Below are 22,110 nucleotides of genomic sequence, written 5' to 3'. Positions count from 1 at the left end.
AAACTTAAGCCCCACAAAATCTTGTTGGGCACCTCCCTCCTCTTGACCCACCTGTTTTGTCTACACAGATAAAACATCACCATTCAAGTATTATTTTTTTCTGCTCCAAAATGTATAAATATCAGTGCAAGCTTTTGATTTACATTAAGTTACATGTGATGCCACCCAGTGGTTTAGTTCTCCTCGACAACATGACGTCCAGACAGAGGGGGCCAGGGAAGGGATGGGTACTCTTGTTGTTGGTGGCGTCTTTCTCTCAGGCTGAGGAGCCAGTGTGCAGGCTGATAGGGGATCCAGAGAATCCACAACTATCTAAGGATGGGGACATTTTGTTGGGAGGAATCTTTTCTTTCCACAACAAGTGGAAAAATAGACAGCATACCTACATGCAAAAACCACTGCCACTGCAATGCACCAGGTAAATGAACCAGCGAATCTAATCTTTTTAGATTGCAAATATCTAAGAGTTATTGAGTAGAGATACAAAGCAGGTAAAAAAAATGAAAAATGTCTGTCAAACTGAGGATTGAAATACATTTTCCTTGTGTGTATAAATACCTTCAAATGCTTTTACTTCATACTATATTTTCTATTTTGAAGATATATTAGTTGCAATTTCAACTATGTATTACTGTCCACATAAAGTTTGAATTTCAGAGGGTTCCAGTATGCCCAGGCTATGCTCTTTGCCATAGAGGAGATCAATACCAGTACAGACCTACTGCCTGGCATCTCTCTGGGCTATAAGCTCTATGATGCCTGTGTCTTCATTGCCAGAGGAGTAACGGTCGCACTGGCCTTGGCTAACAGCAACGAAGTGGAATTTGCACCCTCTGAGGCACCATGTACCAGACCTGCCCAAGTGCAGGCCATTTTGGGAGGGACCTTTTCCTCTCCCTGCATGGCAATATCAACTGTCATCGGACCCTTTAATATCCCACTGGTGGGTAAGATTGATAAAAATATGATATTTTTGAACAAAAAGAATTATTGGGTGCACCCATTTGTCAAAGCAAAAAAGGGTTTTAAGAATAATACTGTGCTATGTAAGTGTTGTATATTACATATTTTTATCTTGGGATATCATTTCTTTTTTTTTTTTTTTTTCAGATCAGCCACCTTGCTACTTGTGCTTGTCTCAGTGATAAAGCCAAGTATCCATCCTTTCTCAGAACAATACCCAGTGACTACTACCAGAGCAGAGCCCTGGCCCAGTTGGTCAAGTACTTTGGCTGGACTTGGGTTGGAGCAATTAGAATAAATAATGATTATGGCAATAATGGCATGGCCACATTTACAGAAATTGCCCAGCAGCTTGGTATCTGTCTGGAATACTCTGTGTCTGTCTTGAGAACAGATCCACCACACAAAATAGTAAAGATAGTTGACATTATCAAAACTTCAACTTCCAAGGTGATTGTCACTTTCCTCTCCCCCACAGAGTTGTATATGATAATACAGGAGTTATCTCATCACAACTTGACTGGGTACCAGTGGGTGGGCACTGAGGCCTGGATCTTTGATTTTCAAACAGCAGCCATGGATAGACATCACATTCTGGATGGTGCCATAGGCCTGTCCATCCCCAAAGCACATGTCAGTGGCATGAGAGAGTTCATTTTGGATGTGAAGCCACTAAATTCATCCAGTGATGAATTGTTTACAGAGTTTTGGGAGACATTGTTTAGCTGTAAGTTTACGCTTTCAAAGTCATCAGCAGGGAATCAGAGAAAATGTACTGGACATGAAGATGTGACTGAAGTACAAAACAGCTTCACTGATATGTCTCTCATGCCTCTCTTTTACAATATCTATAAAGGAGTGTATGCTGTGGCACACGCACTTCATAATATTCTCAGCTGTAATAAAACATGTAACAACAAGGTGCAGCTCGATCCATTTACGGTGAGTTAGACAACAAACTACTTAAACTTACTTAATTACTTATAGTTTTGTACATTAAGTGTGATGAACAAAGTAAATACTCACATTTTTTTAAAGAAAATTGTTGAAATTTGTTTATCATGCTGTACACCTACAAAATATTTGTCAGATAATGATCTACATTGATGTATATCTTTAGATTTTACAGCACATTAAACAGGTTCACTTCACAACAAAGGAAGGAGATGAGGTTTACTTTAATGAGAATGGAGATCCAGCAGCAAAGTATGAAATTATAAACTGGCAGCCAACAGAAAATGGCATTGTGGACTTTGTCACAGTTGGTCTTCATGATGCATCTTTACCTGCCAACAAACAGCTGAAACTGCAAAATAAGTCTTTAATTTGGGTACAGAACTCACAACAGGTTAGCCCCGACACATTCAGTGTAATTGTTATTGAAAGTCTATTTGAATTAATGAAAGTGTGTGAGTTAAAAGTCATTGTTAGTAGCAAAATAATCAGTTTTGATGCATTAAAATTAATTATACACGCTTGCATAACAAACACCTTGTCAAAATGAATGCCAATAGATTTTTTTCATTGCCACTTTGTTCATGCAGGTGCCTTTGTCAGTTTGCAGTGAGAAATGTCCATCAGGAACTCGCAAGGTTCTGCAGAAAGGAAAGCCTGTCTGCTGCTATGACTGTTTAAGATGTGCAGAGGGAGAAATCAGCAACACAACAGGTGTAGTAATATTTAATGTTAGATAAAACAAAAAGCTCAAAGTTGTCATGTTCACATGCACATTTTATAATAGTTGTTTAAGCAAACCATAAGAAAAACAATATCATTACATCATTCAATCATTACTTCAGACATCTATTATCCTAAAAAAATACCAATACAGAAGTCTGAAATCTGATATCAAGGTTAAAGGCCCACTGTGAATGTAACACAAAGTTATGTGAAATTACATAAATTTTATTGTTTATATGCCCACTAAGAAATTACTGGGAAGATCCAAACGGTCGATATTGTTTTCCACCCAGTCATTTTCAGACATCTTGGGTCACATCTGTGGTTGAGAATGAAGTAATTGTGGCTTGCATTGTCAGTAGCAGTCTATTTTAGGAAAACAAATATGATCAAATATATGGTCTTTCCTCAGGACAGAACATCCATGCTTTAATTAAATCACGGTTAGATTATTGAAACTCTTTGTATTCAAGGTAGAGCTACAAAACAAACTCAATTAACACAATTATGTTAGGTACTAATAAGTGTAGCTGCTTATCAAATCCATATCTCCATGAAAGCCTGTTGGTTTTGTAACCCAAACACAACAGGAAGTCAGCCATTTTGAATTTAGCGTTTATTTTTATTGCCATTTACATGCGCGGTACTTTAACGAAGTCTTCCTTGAGAATGGACCAGATCAACTTTATATTCAGCCAGTGCTATATGAAGATCTTTGCTATGCTAAATTGTAAATATTTTGAGTTTATGTGGAATTTCGATGTTTCACCATTGAAGAGGAAGTTACTAGTAACTAGCCATGATACATTGTTTATTCTGCATCACATTTCCCATGGTAGCCTGAGGAAATCTAAATGCCAGTTTTTAGTTATACTCACAATGACACCTGCAGGCCACAGGAAATGAGAATGTCTGTACTTTTATGTACTACTCCTGAGGTGCAATGGCCCATTCAACGCACAGAGACATTTGTTTTTGTTTTTTTATCATGTAGTGTTTGCAGGCACAGAAAAGATGCAACAAAGACAAAAAACAATACAAACATACTGAGCAAGTCTAACACAGGCTCTAATTAAATTTTTCAGACTCTATCACCTGTATGAGATGTGACCCTGAATTCTGGTCAAATGAAAGAAGAGATTCCTGTATTAAGAAGGTGGAAGAGTTTCTCTCATATGAAGAGATTATGGGAGCACTTCTTACAGCAGCCTCCCTATTTGGAACATGCATGACTGCTGTTGTGGCATTCATTTTCTTCAGATACAGGCAGACTCCTGTTGTCAGGGCCAACAACTCTGAGCTGAGCTTCCTGCTGCTCTTCTCCTTGACTCTGTGTTTCCTGTGTTCTCTGACCTTCATCGGCCGGCCCTCTGAGTGGTCCTGCATGCTGCGACACACAGCATTCGGCATCACCTTTGTTCTCTGTATCTCTTGTGTTCTGGGAAAAACAATAGTGGTGTTAATGGCCTTCAGGGCAACACTTCCAGGTAGTAATGTGATGAAATGGTTTGGGCCTGCACAGCAGAAACTCAGTGTCCTGGGTTTCACTCTGATACAAGTTTTGATTTGCATACTATGGCTGACAATCAACCCTCCCTTTCCTTCTAAGAATTTGTTACTCTATAAGGATAAAATCATCTTAGAATGCGCTCTGGGCTCAGCTGTAGGCTTTTGGGCTGTACTTGGGTACATTGGACTTCTGGCCATGTTATGTTTTATTCTTGCTTTTCTGGCTCGGAAACTGCCTGATAATTTCAATGAAGCCAAATTCATCACCTTTAGCATGCTGATATTCTGTGCAGTATGGATCACTTTTATCCCAGCATATGTCAGCTCTCCTGGGAAGTTCAGTGTTGCTGTGGAGATATTTGCTATTCTGGCTTCAAGTTTTGGACTGCTCATTTGTATTTTTATTCCAAAATGTTATATTATCTTACTGAAACCAGAGAAAAATACAAAAAAGCATATGATGGGGAAGGGGGCACCAAAATCATTCTGAATATTATGTTATTTTGTCTTTAAGAGAGAGAGAGAGAGAGAGAGAGAGAGAGAGATACATATATAAATAAGACAACTACAAATATACATCTATTTTGCATTTGTTTCAGACATGAGGTACCATTTAGAGCACATGTGCAAAATATTTTTCTCAGTCACTGCATGGCGCCTGTTATTTTCATACCACCAGCAGATAGCTCAACATGTTCATGGTTTGCCCTTGGTGTCAAAGGTTGTGAGCAAACACATGTAAATACCCATGTGAAACCTATGCAATTACATGTGAAATGATTGGGACTACATACAGTATGAAACCCCTGTGAATGCCCATGTTAAGCCCATACAAATTCCCTTGTGAAACCTATTGGATTTCAAGTGAAAGCCATGTTAAACCCATGTAGAACATTTAACCATCTAACATGACAGCTTACAGTCCAAGTTTACATTTGTGTTTAATTGGATAAAACATTTCATAGAAAATGTAAGTACTAACACTTCTTGTATACACCCACAAGTATTTCTGTATGCAAGATTTAATATGAGTTTCACATAAAGTTAACAGGTTTACATGGGATGCACATTGGTTTAACATGAGAATTAAGTCCCCATGAAATGGATGGTGGAGTGCTATTTGCATATTTCCTGTAAAAATGGAGTGGAGTGACTTGTCAGGGAAGATGTGGCACACCTACACCACTTGGCTCACCTGCATTTGAAATGACTGCAAACCATGCTCTAGTTCTCTCTCCTTCACCGAGCCAGACCCCGTGGAAAGTCCAGCTTTCCACATGTATAATATGTGCTCTTTCTTACTTTTACACACACCGTATGACACACTCACCCATCCACTCCTCAGACTACTGATACTGATCACAAATTTGCACATCTCATGTCAATTTGTAGTTTGACCAAATTAAAACCCTTCAAGGTGATGTTTATGTCCCTCTAATAGCCCATCAAGGTAAAGCTTCCTCTTTTGTTACAAGCCAGAGCCAACTTGTAACACCATCTAACAGCAGCTAAACTCTGTAACCTACCCCCCTCCTGGATTTCCTGTTGTCAAACTGGCCACAGTTGGTCTTATAGTTTGTGTTTGGTGCCGAGGTGTGCCCTGCTCACTTGGAGCCTGGCTTAGTTAGCTGCTGTTAGTGGTTATTTACCAGCAAGTACAGCCAATCTGTATATCACCAAGGGTTCAGGCAGACTAGCCGGAACACATCTCATCCATATAATATGATCCAGTGTCACCCAAATCAGTGAATAAAGTTAGAAATATGTGTTTTTGTACAGTTATCAGTGAGGCCTGGTTGATGACTTTTTGATGTGTCTAACATGCAGTCCCATGAGTTTCACATTTAATCCCATTGTGCTTACATTGTGCTTTTGTCTTTCTTTTCCATCATTGTATTTTGAATGTCCTTTTGTGTCTCTCTGAATACAGACAATAGAGTGTCAAGTTACAAGCTCAAATATTCCACAATATCATAAAAGCCTACTCTGAGTTCACATTTGCCGGTGATGTTTGAAGCTAACCATAGCTTTCATACAAGCAAACTTTTAAAAACTGATGCAAAGTTAGCAAAGCCAAACACACTAATCAAGTCTTCCCTCGATGCACGGAACAGTTTCACAAGTAAACACCATGTTCAAGGTGTTGACTTTGCCTCCAGATTTCCAAGATTTCAATCCAATCGAGCATGTATGGGATGTGCTGTACAAACAAGTCCGATCCATGAAGGCTCTGTCCCTCAACTTACAGGACTTAAAGGATCGGCTGCAAACGTTGTGATGCCATATATACATAAATTGCCAGCGATGACAGGCACCCACGCACCCCCGTCATATACTCATACTCATTAGCAAATGTGATAACTAAATTTAACAAATTAGAATTGTTTTTACTATTACAGTTTTAGTTATTGTGTACTGCAGTTCTATGTGTGAAAAAGTTCAGTTTTATGAATGGTTATCATCTTGCAATGTTATGCTAAATTGCTATCAAAACGAAGTAGAACAAAATATGACCATGGGAGAGAATACTTTATAGTGGCAAGAAATTCAAATAAATACATTTTAAAATGTTTTACTCCCCACATTGACTCCATGCCTACGGCCTTGGCTTGAAGTGTGAAGACGCTCGAACATTTAATTGCTTTTATGATTGCGACAGTGCATGGTTGTTTATGAAGCCTGTTGCAATGCCGTCAAATGGCCCAAATAAGTGGGCCATTTCAGTTAACCTTGGACATTTCACCCTTATCCTGCATTGTTTTTCAGTGTTTCAATTATTTAATAATTAATTCATCAACATGATTGTGTGCTTAGAAACAAAACAATTGAAAATTGTTATCTGATAACATATACAGTTAAGATGTGTAAAAAAGAAGACGGCCACAAATCCTCTGTTGTTTGGGCGATTTCCTCCTCTCACCCCACCTCAAAGGTCTACATCACTGTTCTATGATTATTTGTTATGCGACTTCAAAATGTATAAATACCAGTGCAAACTATGGATTAATATTAAGGTACTTTAGCTCTCTCAGATGTTATGACGTTCACACAGAGGTGGCCAGAAAAGGGTTGGGCGCTCCTACACTTATTGTTGGTGGTGTCTGTCTCTCAGGCTGAGGAGACGGTGTGCAGGCGGAGAGGGGATCCTGAGAATCCACGGCTATCTAAGGATGGGGACATTGTGTTGGGGGGAATCTTCTCTTTCCACAGCAGCTGGAAAGACAGACAGGATACCTACATGGACAAACCATTGCCACTGCAATGCACCAGGTAAATCATACCAAAGAAATCTATTTAGATTTAGAATATTTAATTCCTGCAGGTTCAAAATAGGTATAAACAATGTCATCAAACTGAGTAGTAAAATAAGAGATGTTCTTGTGCATTAATACCATCAAATAGTTTGATTTTCTATGCCAATGTTTCAATTTCAAGAAGAAAATGGTTGCAATTTCAACAATATTTATTTTACATATAACTGTCGGCATTAAGTTTGAATTTCAGAGGGTTCCAGTACGCCCAGGCTATGCTCTTTGCCATAGAGGAGATTAATAACAGCACACACATACTGCCTGGCGTCTCCCTGGGATATAAGATCTATGATGTATGTGGCTCCATTGCAAGAGGTGTGACTGTTGCACTGGCCTCAGCGACTGGTAATGAAGTGGTATTTGCACCCTCCAATGTACCATGTACCCGACCAGTCAATGTGCTGGCTCTTTTGGGAGTGACCTCTTCCTCTCCTTGCATGGCTATATCTACTGTAATCGGACCCTTTCATATACCACTGGTGGGTAACAATAGTTAAAGTTGAATTATATATGTGAACAAGATTTATTACTTTTTAATTCTTGCAGCTGGTCTAAACCAAGGTGTTTTTGTTTTTTTGTTTGTTTTTTAAGAATCGTGATGCATTTTGTAAATGCTTATTTTAAAATCCTTATGTCAGAATATAATTTCTTTTTTTTGTTCTTTTAGATCAGCCACTTTGCAACTTGTGCTTGTCTCAGTGATAAAACCAAGTACCCATCATTCCTCAGAACAATACCCAGTGACTACTACCAGAGTAGAGCCCTGGCCCAGTTGGTCTATTACTTTGGTTGGACTTGGGTTGGAGCTATTAGATCAAATGATGATTATGGTAATAATGGCATGGTCACATTCACAGAAACTGCCCAGCAGCTGGGTATTTGTCTGGAGTACTCTGTGCCTTTCTTCAGAACAGATGCACCAGACAAAATACAAAAGGTAGTTGACATTATCAAGGCTTCCACTTCAAAGGTGATTGTCGCTTTCCTCTCACACATGGATATGGATGTGCTAATACATGAGCTGTCTCACCACAACTTGACTGGGTACCAGTGGGTAGGCACTGAGGGTTGGATCTCTGATTCCCAAATTGCAGCCATGGACAGGCATCACATTCTGGATGGTGCCATTGGCCTGTCCATCCCCAAAACACATGTCAGTGGCATGAGAGAGTTTATTTTGGATGTGAAGCCACTCAGTTCATCTAGTAATGAATTGTTTACAGAGTTTTGGGAGACATTGTTTAGCTGTAAGTTGAAGAAATCAAAGTCATCAGCAGATAATCAGACAGAATGCACTGGACATGAAGATGTGACTGAAGTGCAAAACACCTTCACTGACATGTCACTCATGCCTATCTTTTACAATGTTTATAAAGGAGTGTATGCTGTGGCCTACGCACTTCATAATATTCTCGGCTGTAATAAAACATGTGACAACAATGTGCAGCTAGACCCATTTACGGTGAGTTAAGTTAATTCATTGTTTTAACGTTATGTCACATTTACAGAGAGTTGGTTATAATTTTGGGGAAAATATTGTCTGTCATGTTGAGACAATAGAACTGCAAAGTATTTTTTCAGATAATGCCCTTCATTGATGCATATCTTGTTAGATTTTGCAGCACACAAGAAAGATTCAGTTCACAACAAAGGAAGGAGATGAGGTTTACTTTAATGAGAATGGAGACCCAGCAGCAAAGTATGAAATAATAAACTGGCAGCCAACAGAAAATGGCATTGTGGACTTTGTTGCAGTTGGTCTTCATGATGCATCTTTACCTGCAGACAAACAACTGAATCTGCAAAATAAGTCTTTAGTTTGGGCACTGAACTCACAACGGGTAAGATACAATCTGCTCACTGCAAATTTTATTGTTATATTTATGAAATATTAGTTATTTTGATCGTATCCTCATCTTTGGTTCATGCAGGTGCCGTTGTCAGTTTGCAGTGAGAAATGTCCACCAGGAACTCGCAAGGTTCTGCAGAAAGGAAAGCCTGTCTGCTGCTATGACTGTTTAAGGTGTGCAGAGGGAGAAATCAGCAACGCCGCAGGTGTGGTAATATTTAATGCAAGACAAAACAAAAATCTGAAAGTTGTCAGCAACATACATTTACGCATAGTTTTGGAAATGCATATCAAGGTCAAATAAAACATTTGGAACTCAAGTGTATTTAAAATGACCCTGATGTCATTGTTTATAGAAAAATGGTGGTTGTCTGTTTTCAGCCCTTCATTCTCAGACTTCTTGGGTCAGATCCATGGGAAGAGAAGCATGGGACTGTGGCATGCATTGTCAGCAACAGTGTATTATTTGTTTCAGCCACAATGAGGGATAAGTTAACAAATGATTCCATATAAAGTAACTGATTCAAATATTATTGCAATGTTGCAATTCAAAAATGTACTGTGAAAAGTTATAAAAATGGTGAGTTCACTCAAATAAAAAAAAAGGCCATAGGTATATTCTCTTATCATCCTTGTGGTATCATTGCATGCAGTTAGTTTTGACTTCATCTGCTGACCATCCTCTTAAACTGAAATAATTACATTGAGAGTGAATGAAATTGTGTTTGTGCTAGAGCAGTGACAACAAATTGACATGTGAAAAAAAAAAACATTTAAAGCATGATACCATTTTCAGAAAAAAATAACAAGCTTAGACATTACAAACTACAAAAAACAATTAACAAAAAGAAAGGAGTAAAACATATTTATACTGTATGTTCTAAAAACCCAGTAATTCATTACGATACCGTGTAGCTGTCTTGAAGTTCATAAGTTGGTAATAAGTTATCTGATTATCATGTAGTGTCTGTCTTGTGTGCTTTAAAAGGTGCATCATAAAGATTAAAAGAAGATAACTGTCCTGAGCAAGTATCTGGTAATCATGTAGTGTTTGCAGGCACAGAAAAGATGCAACATAGACAAAAAACAATACAAACATACTGAGCAAGTCTAACACATGCTTCAATATCATTTTTTTAGATTCCATCACATGTGTGCGATGTGACCCTGAGTTCTGGTCAAATGAGGGAAGAGATGCCTGTGTAAAAAAGGAGGCAGAGTTTCTATCATATGAAGAGATCATGGGAGCACTGCTCACTGCAGCTTCTCTCTTTGGAACATGCATGACTGCTGTTGTGGCGTTCATTTTCTTCAGATACAGACAGACTCCTGTTGTCAGAGCCAACAACTCTGAGCTGAGCTTCCTGCTGCTCTTCTCCTTGACTCTGTGTTTCCTGTGTTCTCTGACCTTCATCGGCCGGCCCTCTGAGTGGTCCTGCATGCTGCGACACACAGCATTCGGCATCACCTTTGTCCTCTGTATCTCTTGTGTTCTGGGGAAAACAATAGTGGTGTTAATGGCTTTCAGGGCCACACTTCCAGGTAGTAATGTGATGAAATGGTTTGGGCCTGCACAGCAGAAACTCAGTGTCCTGGGTTTCACTCTTGTACAAGTTGTCATATGTATCCTCTGGTTAACCATTTCTCCTCCTTTTCCCTTTAAGAATTTTAAAACATTCAAGGAGAAAATCATCTTAGAGTGTGCTCTGGGCTCAGCTGTAGGCTTTTGGGCTGTACTTGGGTACATTGGACTTCTGGCCATGTTGTGTTTTATTCTTGCTTTTCTGGCTCGGAAGCTGCCTGATAATTTCAATGAAGCTAAATTTATCACCTTTAGCATGCTGATATTCTGTGCAGTATGGATCACTTTTATCCCAGCGTATGTCAGCTCTCCTGGGAAGTTCAGTGTTGCTGTGGAGATATTTGCTATTCTGGCTTCAAGTTTTGGACTGCTCATTTGTATTTTTATCCCAAAATGTTATATTATCTTACTGAAACCAGAGAAGAATACAAAAAAGAATATGATGGGGAAGGGGCCCTCAAAACCATAACAAAAACTTGAAATAATATGTTAGCAAAGGCATTCAAGTGCCCTTTTAATTTTGAGATAATAGATTGTTAATCAGACTGTCAGCTGGTCATTTATCTTCATTTCATTGAAGACTTGCATTTTGTTCCTGTATTTCATTTCATTTTTGACATACAATATCGCAAAGAAATCATTGAATACTGTGTAATATACATTCATATACAAATTGTAAATACCCACATACTTGCAAGATGTTGGCTTGACCATTGGCAGACCACTGAGTTTCAGTGTTTTACTGAATGCCCCATACAAATATGGACAGTAGGAGCTGGGGAATGAACCTCCAACCCTGTTAACAGTGGATGACCCGCACCACCTCCTGAGCCACAGTCGCCACAATCAATGCGCTGTATAATTAAGTACAAACACATGCACCTAATTCCTGATTTCACAACATTTAATACAGTTTATAAAACTATAATGAAATAATAAAATCCGGAGTCTCACAGACAAAAAAACACCTTTGGCTCAATTTATTTGTTTTCCTCTGTTCTCCTGAGACTTGACTTCAACTGTGAAAACTTTCCCGTTGTTGTTGTAATGTTTAAAGCCATGCTATAAGCTGTAGAGTTGATTGGTTAGGCCTGAAGAGCAGAGCTCAGAATAGATCTTAACCATCGAGGTGCACCATTTTTTAAATATGGTACACCTCAATGGTTAAGATTGGAGTTGTTATTTCAAGTAGTGAGGTGATGTATCACATGGCACATGATGCACCAGGGCCCAAAAAGACTTTTTCCCATAAGTTAACATTGTGAAAGAAGCATCTGTAAAACGGTGGATACATTTTTTTGAGCTTTACAACCCCCGCGAAATGACTCGTTTCACTGTCATCAACCCAGCCATTCATTCCACCAAAATTTGCAAAGTCTAGAGGAGCCGCACGATTAAAGTATTAAGGATTAATAAGCTAACTGCATGTGCTATAACAGCACCTGTTCTTGCCGTGGACTGCTCCCGCTAAACGTTAATGCTAAACTAGTGACCTAGTGGAATAAAACAGACTCTGTCGGACATTTAATCATCAAGATAACAGCAATGCACAACATAAGGGGGTGGCAGAGTATGCATACATTATTTAATTGTTTTATGCTGTTTAAATTTAAATTATGAACTCATAACAAAGGGAAACCTGTTGAACAGCACAAATAAATATTCTTCACAGTTCAGATGATTAAAATAGGCTAAGGCCCAAAACTCTTTCTGTTTGCTCACATTCCTTCCTCTTGCCACACCTTGTAGGTCCACAGAGATTAAACATCACTGTCATTATTTTTTTGTGGTGCTCCAAAATGTATATGTACCAGTGCAAACTTTGAAATTAACACTCAGCAGTTCAGTTCTCTCAGACAGTATGACGTCTGTTCAGAGATGGCCAGAACAGGGTTGGGCACTCTTACAGATATTATTGGTGGCATCTTTCACTCTTGCAGAGGAGCCAGTGTGCAGGCGGAGAGGGGATCAAGAGAATCCACAGCTTTTCAAGGATGGAGACATCATGTTGGGCGGAATCTTCTCTTTCCACAGCAGCTGGAAAGACAGACAGGACACCTACATGCACAAACCACTGCCACTGCAATGCACCAGGTAAATTAAGGCATAAAGCCCTACTTAGATTTCAATTATCTAAGAGGAAGTGTGTGCAGATACATAGAGTTGCCAAACTGAGTTTAAACATCATGAATATTCCTTCCACGCTGTATGAAAATGATCAAATACTGTCATTTACTATGATATTGTTTCTATTTTAAGGACATTTTTTTTGCAATTTTAACTTTTCAAAATGGTCTGCATCAAGTTTGAATTTCAGAGGGTTCCAGTTTGCCCAGGCTATGCGCTTTGCCATAGAGGAGATAAATAACAGCACAGAATTACTGCCTGGAATCTCTCTGGGATATAAGATCTATGATGCCTGTGCCTCCATTGCCAGGGGAGTGAGGGTTGCACTGGCCTTGGCTAACGGTAATCAAGCCATAACTGCACCGTCTGAGACACCGTGTGCCAGACCTGCCCAAGTGCAGGCCATTATGGGAGAGACCTCTTCCTCTCCTTGCATGGCTATAGCTACTGTCATTGGACCCTTTCATATCCCAATGGTAGGTAAGATTTTTCAGAACTGAAATTGCAAAATTATGTAAATCTTCCAGCTGACAATAGAAAAGCAGTTTTCAACGAATTGTAGAGTGCTGTGTAAAGAATTTACCTTTTGTGTTCGAATGTAATCTCTCTTTGTTTTAGATCAGCCACTTTGCAACTTGTGCTTGTCTCAGTGATAAAACCAGGTACCCATCATTCCTCAGAACAATACCCAGTGACTACTACCAGAGCAGAGCCCTGGCCCAGCTGGTCAAGCACTTTGGTTGGACTTGGGTTGGAGCTATTAGATCAAATAATGATTATGGCAATAATGGCATGGCCATATTCATAGAAACTGCCCAGCAGTTGGGCATCTGTTTAGAATACTCTGTATCTGTCTTCAGAACAGATGCACCAGACAAAATACAAAAGATAATTGAAATTATAAAAGTTTCCACTTCCAAAGTGATTGTCGCTTTCCTCTCCCACAAGGATATGGATGTGCTAATACCTGAGTTGTCTCACCACAACTTGACTGGATACCAGTGGGTAGGCAGTGAGAGCTGGATCTTTGATTCCCAAACTGCAGCCATGGATAGGCATCACGTTCTGGATGGTGCCATAGGCCTGTCCATCCCCAAAGCACATGTCAGTGGCATGAGAGAGTTCATGTTAGATGTGAAGCCATTAAATTCAACAAGTCAGAAATTGTTTACAGAGTTTTGGGAGAAATTATTTAGCTGCAAGTTCAAGCAGTCAAAGTCATCAGCAGGGAATCAGAGAAAATGTACCGGCCATGAAGATGTGTCTGGAGTGCAAAATAGCTTCACCTATATGTCACTCATGCCTATCTTTTACAATGTTTATAAAGGAGTGTATGCTGTGGCCCATGCACTTCATAATATTCTCAGCTGTAATAAAACATGTAACAACAAGGTGCAGCAAGATCCATTGACGGTGAGTTGAACGCCAAAGACTTAAATAATATTTTTGTTTTGACAATATGTCACAAGAACAAAGAAAATGGTGAATCATTTGAAAATTAAAATTGTCTGTCTATCATGTTGTTCAAACATCTAAACGATGTGTGTCAGATAACAACCTATGTTGATGCATATCTTCTTAGATTTTACAGCACATTAAAAATATTCACTTCAAAACAAAAGAAGGAGATGAGGTTTACTTCAACGAGAATGGAGATCCAGCAGCAAATTATGAAATCATAAACTGGCAGCCAACAATAAATGGCATTGTGGACTTTGTCACAGTTGGCCTTCATGATTCATCTTTACCTGCAGATAAACAGCTGAATCTGCATAACAAGTCTTTATTTTGGGCCCAGAACTCACAAAAGGTAAGCCACCATGTGAATACTGTCATGTTAAATGTAAGTAAAAGTTCGTAGTTACTGTTACTGAATAACAATGTTATTTTTTGATGCATCGAGATAAAAAAATGTATTGTTGCAAAGACAACACCTTGTCAAAGTGAATGCACATATATTTTTCTCAATGTCATTTTGCTCATGCAGGTGCCGTTGTCAGTTTGCAGTGAGAAATGCCCCCCTGGAACTCGCAAGGTCCTGCAGAAAGGAAAGCCTGTCTGCTGCTATGACTGTTTAAGATGTGCAGAGGGAGAAATAAGCAGCACCACAGGTGCAGTAATATTTCATTTAATACAAGAATGTCTAAAAGTTGTCATGTACACATGCCAATTTTAAGAAATGGCATATTTTTGTTATGTTATTCGAAATGTTTGGGAGGAATTCTTGCACGGATTATATAGCAGATACAGTATGTTGTTTTTAAAGCAACCCCAAAATGAATGTCATGACATCAAAAATTGATTCATCAAATGACCTAAACAAAAACAGAAAGGGCTACAAGTGAATCAAGTCGATTCAAAACAACTACAATTTCATTATTTATTTAAAAATGAGAAATTCCATAGGAAGATTGGGGCAGTCTGTGTTGTTTTCAGTGCAAAAGCCCACTCAGCCTGAAAGGGAGGGATTGTGGCATGCATTGTCAGCCACAGTGTATTATTTGGTGCAACCACTAGGAGTGATCAGGCCAGAATATGTAAATAATAAATACTGATTCATTTGATTATGAAGCACTTACTGAAATTAATATCACAATACTATTAAAAACTCTAGAGATGAAAGAGTTTTAAATTAAATTAAACAAATAAAAAAAAACAATGAACAACAATGAATAATGCCTATTCAACCTGTATTTCTACTTAAAACCTCCAAATCCTTCAGGATGATACGAGAAAGCTGATCTGTCAGTCATGTTTTGCCAGACTAGTAGGCGTAGTGAGATGTGACAGACACAAAACCAGACACATGTAGTGAGTAATTCTTTCACCTACTTTAATATTTTTTTTTCAGATTCTATCACCTGTGTGAGATGTGACCCTGAGTTCTGGTCAAATGAGAGAAGAGATGCCTGTGTAAAGAAGGTGGAAGAGTTTTTATCATATGAAGAGACAATGGGAGCACTGCTGACTGCAGCCTCCCTATTTGGAACATGCATGACTGCTGTTGTGGCGTTCATTTTCTTCAGATACAGGCAGACTCCTATTGTCAGGGCCAACAACTCTGAGCTGAGCTTCCTGCTGCTCTTCTCCTTGAGTCTGTGTTTCCTGTGTTCTCTGACCTTCATCGGCCGGCCCTCTGAGTGGTCCTGCATGCTGCGACACACAGCATTCGGCATCACCTTTGTCCTCTGTATCTCTTGTGTGCTGGGGAAAACAATAGTGGTATTAATGGCCTTCAGGGCCACACTTCCAGGTAGTGATGTGATGAAATGGTTTGGGCCTGCACAGCAGAAACTCAGTGTTCTGGGTTTCACTCTTGTACAAGTTATCATATGTATCCTCTGGTTAACAATTTCTCCTCCTTTTCCCTTAAACAATTTTAAAGAGTCCAAAGAGAAAATCATCTTAGAGTGCGCTCTTGGCTCAGCTGTAGGCTTTTGGGCTGTACTTGGGTACATCGGACTTCTGGCCATGTTGTGTTTTATTCTTGCTTTTCTGGCTCGGAAACTGCCTGATAATTTCAATGAAGCTAAATTTATCACCTTTAGCATGCTGATATTCTGTGCAGTATGGATGACTTTTATCCCAGCATATGTCAGCTCTCCTGGGAAGTTCAGTGTAGCTGTGGAGATATTTGCTATTCTGGCTTCAAGTTTTGGACTGCTCGTTTGCATTTTTATTCCAAAATGTTATATTATCTTACTGAAACCAGAGAAGAATACAAAAAAGAATATGATGGGGAAGGGTGCACCTTAATCCTTCTGAAAAAGAAAAAAAAAAAACAACCTTTATTTTGTTTTTTTCAAAATGACTAGAAACAGAGGTCTACACTTTGTGGGCTTAGATTGAGAGTCCACTGTTGGCAATGTAGGGGTGTATGTGTGTAAATATTATATATATATATATATATATATATATATATATATATATATATATATATATATATATATATATATATAGATATATATATATATATTATGTATCTCTAACCTTTTTTAAAAAGATTCAATACTGTTGTTTCTAGAGTCACTGTACAGGCACAATGTAGCGGATTATCAATGGTGTAAAAGTGTAAATATACAGGTCTGTCATGTCATTTACAACAATAACATACACTCATTTGCCAGTTTATCAACTAATATAGTCTTATACAACAGTGATTGAAAATGGCCTGCTTTCAAGAAGGTTATGAATAAATACATTTTTAAAGAGGTGTTTCAACTTCATGGCTATTTTCTTAGGCTGTGTGTTGCTGTGGAATTGTATTATACCTAGAGGTGTTTCTCATTTTTAAGTTTACCCTCATTGACAAAAATCTCTGGCAGGATCTGGCACAAATGAAACACTGGCGTGTGGATGAAAAAATGCATGCAAACAAGAAAGTCTCCCAATCTTGTGGGAAAGTATCATGTGCACACTGGAAACTTTCTGGTGCACATATATCCCATCCATAAACTCTTTGTCAAAACCATGAATATTCTTATCTGTTAACATATACAGTTAAAAAGGCCCAAAACTATTTCTGTTTTGGCGTCACCCTACCTTGTAGCTCCACAGAGATAAAACATCACTGTACTCTTTTTTTTTATGCAGCTCAAACATATATAAACATCCAAGCTTTCGATTTACAGGAAGGGAGAGTTAGGGTTATGACTAGTGGTTAAGTTCTCTCAGGCAGTATGTCATCCAATCAGAGGTGGCCAGAACAAGGTTGGGCACTCTTACAGCTGTGCTTGGTGGCGTCTGTCTCTCAGGCTGAGGAGACGGTGTGTCGGCTGAGAGGGGATCCAGAGAGCCCCCAGCTTTCTAAGGATGGGGACATAATATTGGGGGGGCTCTTTTCTTTCCACAGCACGTGGATAAACAGACAGGATACCTATAAGCACATACCAATGCCACTGCAATGCACCAGGTAAATTGTATGGTAAATATCTATTATATTTAAAATATCAAAGAGAAAGTGAGTTTAGATACCAAACAGGTACAAAAGAGATATCCAAATGGAGCATTGAAGTAAGAAATGTCTTGTTGTGTATAAAAATAACATCAAATTTCATTTAAAATGCTATTGTTTGTATGTCAAGGACAAATTGATTACATTTCCAACTATTTGTACATGTATGCTTCAAGTTTGCATTTCAGAGAGTTCCAGTTTGCCCAGGCAATGCTTTTTGCCATAGAAGAAATTAATAACAGCACAGACCTACTACCTGGCATCTCTCTGGGATATAAGATCTATGACATCTGTGGCTCCATTGCCAGAGGTGTAAGAGTTGCACTGGCCTTGGCAAATGGTAATGAAGTATTTGCATCTTCTGAAGCACCTTGTAGCAGACCTGCCCAAGTGCAGGCCATAATGGGAGAGACATCTTCCTCTCCTTGCATGGCCATATCTACTGTCATTGGACCTTTTTATATCCCAATGGTTGGTAATATTTGCAAAAACCCACTAAAATGAGTGAAATACAATTATTATTCTATAACTCTTCCAGCTGTTTATAGCAAAGGGGGCTTTAAAGGAATTGAAGTGTGCAGTGTAAATGTTGTATATTTCATGTATTTACCTTGGGATATAATTTCTTTTTTTTTTTCTTCTTTTAGATCAGCCACTTTGCAACTTGTGCTTGTCTCAGTGATAAAACCAAATACCCATCATTCCTCAGAACAATACCCAGTGACTACTACCAGAGCAGAGCCCTGGCCCAGTTGGTCATGCACTTTGGCTGGACTTGGGTTGGAGCTATTAGAACAAATAATGATTATGGCAATAATGGCATGGCAATATTTATAGAGACTGCCCAGCAGCTGGGTATCTGTTTGGAGTACTCTGTTTCTGTCTTTAGAACAGATCCACCAGACAAAATATTAAAGATAGTTGACATTATCAAGGCTTCAACTTCCAAGGTGATTGTTGCTTTCCTCTCCCACTTTGATATAGACATGGTTATACAGGAATTCTCTCACCACAACTTGACTGGGTACCAGTGGGTAGGCAGTGAAAGCTGGATCTCTGATTCCCAAACTGCAGCCATGGACAGGCATCACATTCTGGATGGTGCCATAGGCCTGTCCATCCCCCAGGCACATGTCAGTGGTATGAGAGAGTTCATGTTGGATGTAAAGCCGCTCAATTCAACCAGTAATGACTTATTTACAGAGTTTTGGGAGAAATTATTTAGCTGTGAGTTCAAGCGGTCAAAGTCATCAGCAGAGAGTCAGAGAGAATGTACTGGACATGAAGATCTGAGTGGAGTGCAAAACAGCTTCACTGATATGTCACTCATGCCAATCTTTAACAATGTTTATAAAGGAGTGTATGCTGTGGCCCATGCATTTCATAATATGTTCAGTTGTAATAAAACATGTAACGACAAGGTGCAGCTAGATCCATTTACGGTGAGTTGAACACCAAAGCCTCAAATTCTAGTTATTTACATAATTTCACATTAACAAAGAAAAATGATGTGAATTTTAAACATTCATTGTTGTAGTCTCCATGCTGGTGAGACAATACACTTACAAAAAATATGTCAGATAATGATCTACATTGATGTATATCTTTAGATTTTGCAGCACATTAAACAGGTGAACTTCAAAACAAAGGAAGGAGATGAGGTTTACTTCAATGAGTATGGAGATCCAGCAGCAAAGTATGAAATTATAAACTGGCAGCCAACAAAAAAGGGCATTGTGGACTTTGTCACAGTTGGTCTTCACGATTCATCTTTACCTGCAGACAAACAGCTGAATTTGCTAAATAAGTCTTTTATTTGGGCACAGAACTCACAAAAGGTAAGCTGTAATAGGGTCGCTGTAATTATTAACGAAAGTTTCCAAATTGTGAGAATTGTGAATGTCATTCGTTATTCTTAGTGTATAATGTTTTGTTTGATGGATCAAAGTAATAATAGATACCTGTACATTTTTTTATTGTTGTTTTGTTCATGCAGGTGCCATACAGGTGTTAATCAATAGTGATATGTAAAATCTATTAAAAATGTTAAATTTGTGTAAGTTAACATTTGTTTTCACATCACATTACATCATTTGTGGTTATGATGAATCAAAATTATCAATAGATGCTTGCAGTGACAAACACCTCGTCAAAGTGAATACCCATATGTTTTATTGTCACAGTCTTTTCGTTCATGCAGGTGCCTCTCTCAGTTTGCAGTGAGAAATGTCCCCATGGAACTCGCAAGGTTCTCCAGAAAGGAAAGCCTGTCTGCTGCTATGACTGTTTAAGATGTGCAGAGGGAGAAATAAGCAACATCACAGGTGTGGTAATATTTAATACAAGACAAAAAAAAAAAAAGAAAAATTACAGTTGTCATGTTCATGTTCCAACTGTGGTCCAAATTTATTAGAGTGATTCCAACAGGGATTATATAGTTAATATGTAATTTTCTTAAGCACCCCAAAATCAATGTCATTACATCAAAAATTGATGCATCAAATGACACTGAAGAAACATGGATAGGCCTATTCAAGTCTGAAATCAGCTGAATGTATGCGCAACCTTGGTAAATTTCCAATATGAAACATTAATGCATTTCAAGTGTAATTAAAATGACTGCAATTCCATTAATATAAATAAGGGGGGAGGTGATACAGGGATTGTGACATGCATTATCAGCTGCGGTGTATTATTTGGTGCAACCACTAGAGGTCACATGGTCTGAAATTACTGTTACAAAAAAAGTATGATTGTGTATGTATATATGTGTGTGTGTATATGTATACAACAACATTTGAAAAAGACTATAGAACAAACACTTGTGATAATGTTAATCTTTATCTGGTTAAAAATAGTGTAATTCAAACACCTGCTTAAACATTATATTTTTCAGATTCCATCACCTGTGTGCGATGCCATCCTGAGTTCTGGTCAAATGAGAGAAGAGATGCCTGTGTAAAGAAGGAGGCAGAGTTTCTGTCATATGAAGAGATTATGGGAGCACTTCTCACTGCAGCCTCTCTCTTTGGAACATGCATGACTGCTGTTGTGGCGTTCATTTTCTTCAGATACAGACAGACTCCTGTTGTCAGGGCCAACAACTCTGAGCTGAGCTTCCTGCTGCTGTTCTCATTGACTCTGTGTTTCCTGTGTTCTCTGACCTTCATTGGCCGGCCCTCTGAGTGGTCCTGCATGCTGCGACATACAGCATTCGGCATCACCTTTGTCCTCTGTATCTCTTGTGTTCTGGGGAAAACAATAGTGGTGTTAATGGCCTTCAGGGCAACACTTCCAGGTAGTAATGTGATGAAATGGTTTGGGCCTGCACAGCAGAAACTCAGTGTTCTGGGTTTCACTCTGATACAAGTTTTGATTTGCATACTATGGCTGACAATCAACCCTCCCTTTCCTTCTAAGAATTTGATACTCTATAAGGATAAAATCATCTTAGAGTGCGCTCTGGGCTCAGCTGTAGGCTTTTGGGCTGTACTTGGGTACATTGGACTTCTGGCCATGTTGTGTTTTATTCTTGCTTTTCTGGCTCGGAAACTGCCTGATAATTTCAATGAAGCCAAATTTATCACCTTTAGCATGCTGATATTCTGCGCAGTATGGATGACTTTTATCCCAGCGTATGTCAGCTCTCCTGGGAAGTTCAGTGTAGCTGTGGAGATATTTGCTATTCTGGCTTCAAGTTTTGGACTGCTCATTTGCATTTTTATTCCAAAATGTTATATTATCTTACTGAAACCAGAGAAGAATACAAAAAAGAACATGATGGGGAAGGGGGCCTCAAAACCATAATAAAAACTTGAAATAATATGGTAGCAAAGGCATTCAAGTGCCCTTTTAATTTTGACATATTAGATTGTTAACTAGACTGTCAGCTGAAATGTTTTCTTCATTTAATTGAAGACTTGCATTTTGCTCCTGTATTTCATTTCATTTTTGACATACAATATTGCGAAGAAATCATTGAATACTGTGTAATATACATTCATATACAAATGGTAAATACCCACATACTTGCAAGATGTTGGCTTGACCATTGGCATACCACTGAGTTTCAGTGTTTTGCTGAAGGACCCATACACATATGGACAGTAGGAGCTGGGGAATGAACCTCCAACCC

At 38.7% G+C, this 22,110-nt stretch overlaps 2 protein-coding genes and 2 pseudogenes across 2 annotated transcripts; all 4 read left to right on the top strand.

Moving 5' to 3' along the window:
• Positions 1-191: 191 nt before the first annotated feature.
• On the top strand, positions 192-4,642 carry LOC141019549 (extracellular calcium-sensing receptor-like). The gene is made up of 6 exons (XM_073494501.1): positions 192-418; positions 646-943; positions 1,111-1,905; positions 2,084-2,311; positions 2,508-2,631; positions 3,729-4,642. Exons 1-6 carry the CDS (start codon positions 192-194, stop codon positions 4,640-4,642), a joined length of 2,586 nt encoding a protein of 861 aa, XP_073350602.1.
• Positions 4,643-7,651: 3,009 nt separating this feature from the next.
• On the top strand, positions 7,652-11,363 carry LOC141016349 (extracellular calcium-sensing receptor-like; annotated as a pseudogene).
• A 1,434-nt stretch (positions 11,364-12,797) lies between these two features.
• LOC141019538 (extracellular calcium-sensing receptor-like) lies at positions 12,798-16,777 on the top strand. Its single transcript, XM_073494491.1, has 6 exons — positions 12,798-12,988; positions 13,200-13,497; positions 13,640-14,434; positions 14,604-14,831; positions 15,009-15,132; positions 15,873-16,777. Exons 1-6 carry the CDS (start codon positions 12,900-12,902, stop codon positions 16,775-16,777), a joined length of 2,439 nt encoding a protein of 812 aa, XP_073350592.1. The 5' UTR covers positions 12,798-12,899.
• Positions 16,778-18,158: 1,381 nt separating this feature from the next.
• Positions 18,159-21,782, top strand: LOC141014606 (extracellular calcium-sensing receptor-like; annotated as a pseudogene).
• Positions 21,783-22,110: the final 328 nt, after the last annotated feature.

The sequence above is a fragment of the Pagrus major genome, chromosome 2 (assembly GCF_040436345.1).
Source record: "Pagrus major chromosome 2, Pma_NU_1.0".
In the NCBI taxonomy this organism is placed as follows: Eukaryota; Metazoa; Chordata; class Actinopteri; order Spariformes; family Sparidae; genus Pagrus; species Pagrus major.
The sequence above is the reverse complement of the archived record's forward strand: the minus strand, read 5'-3'. Positions and strand labels throughout refer to the sequence as shown.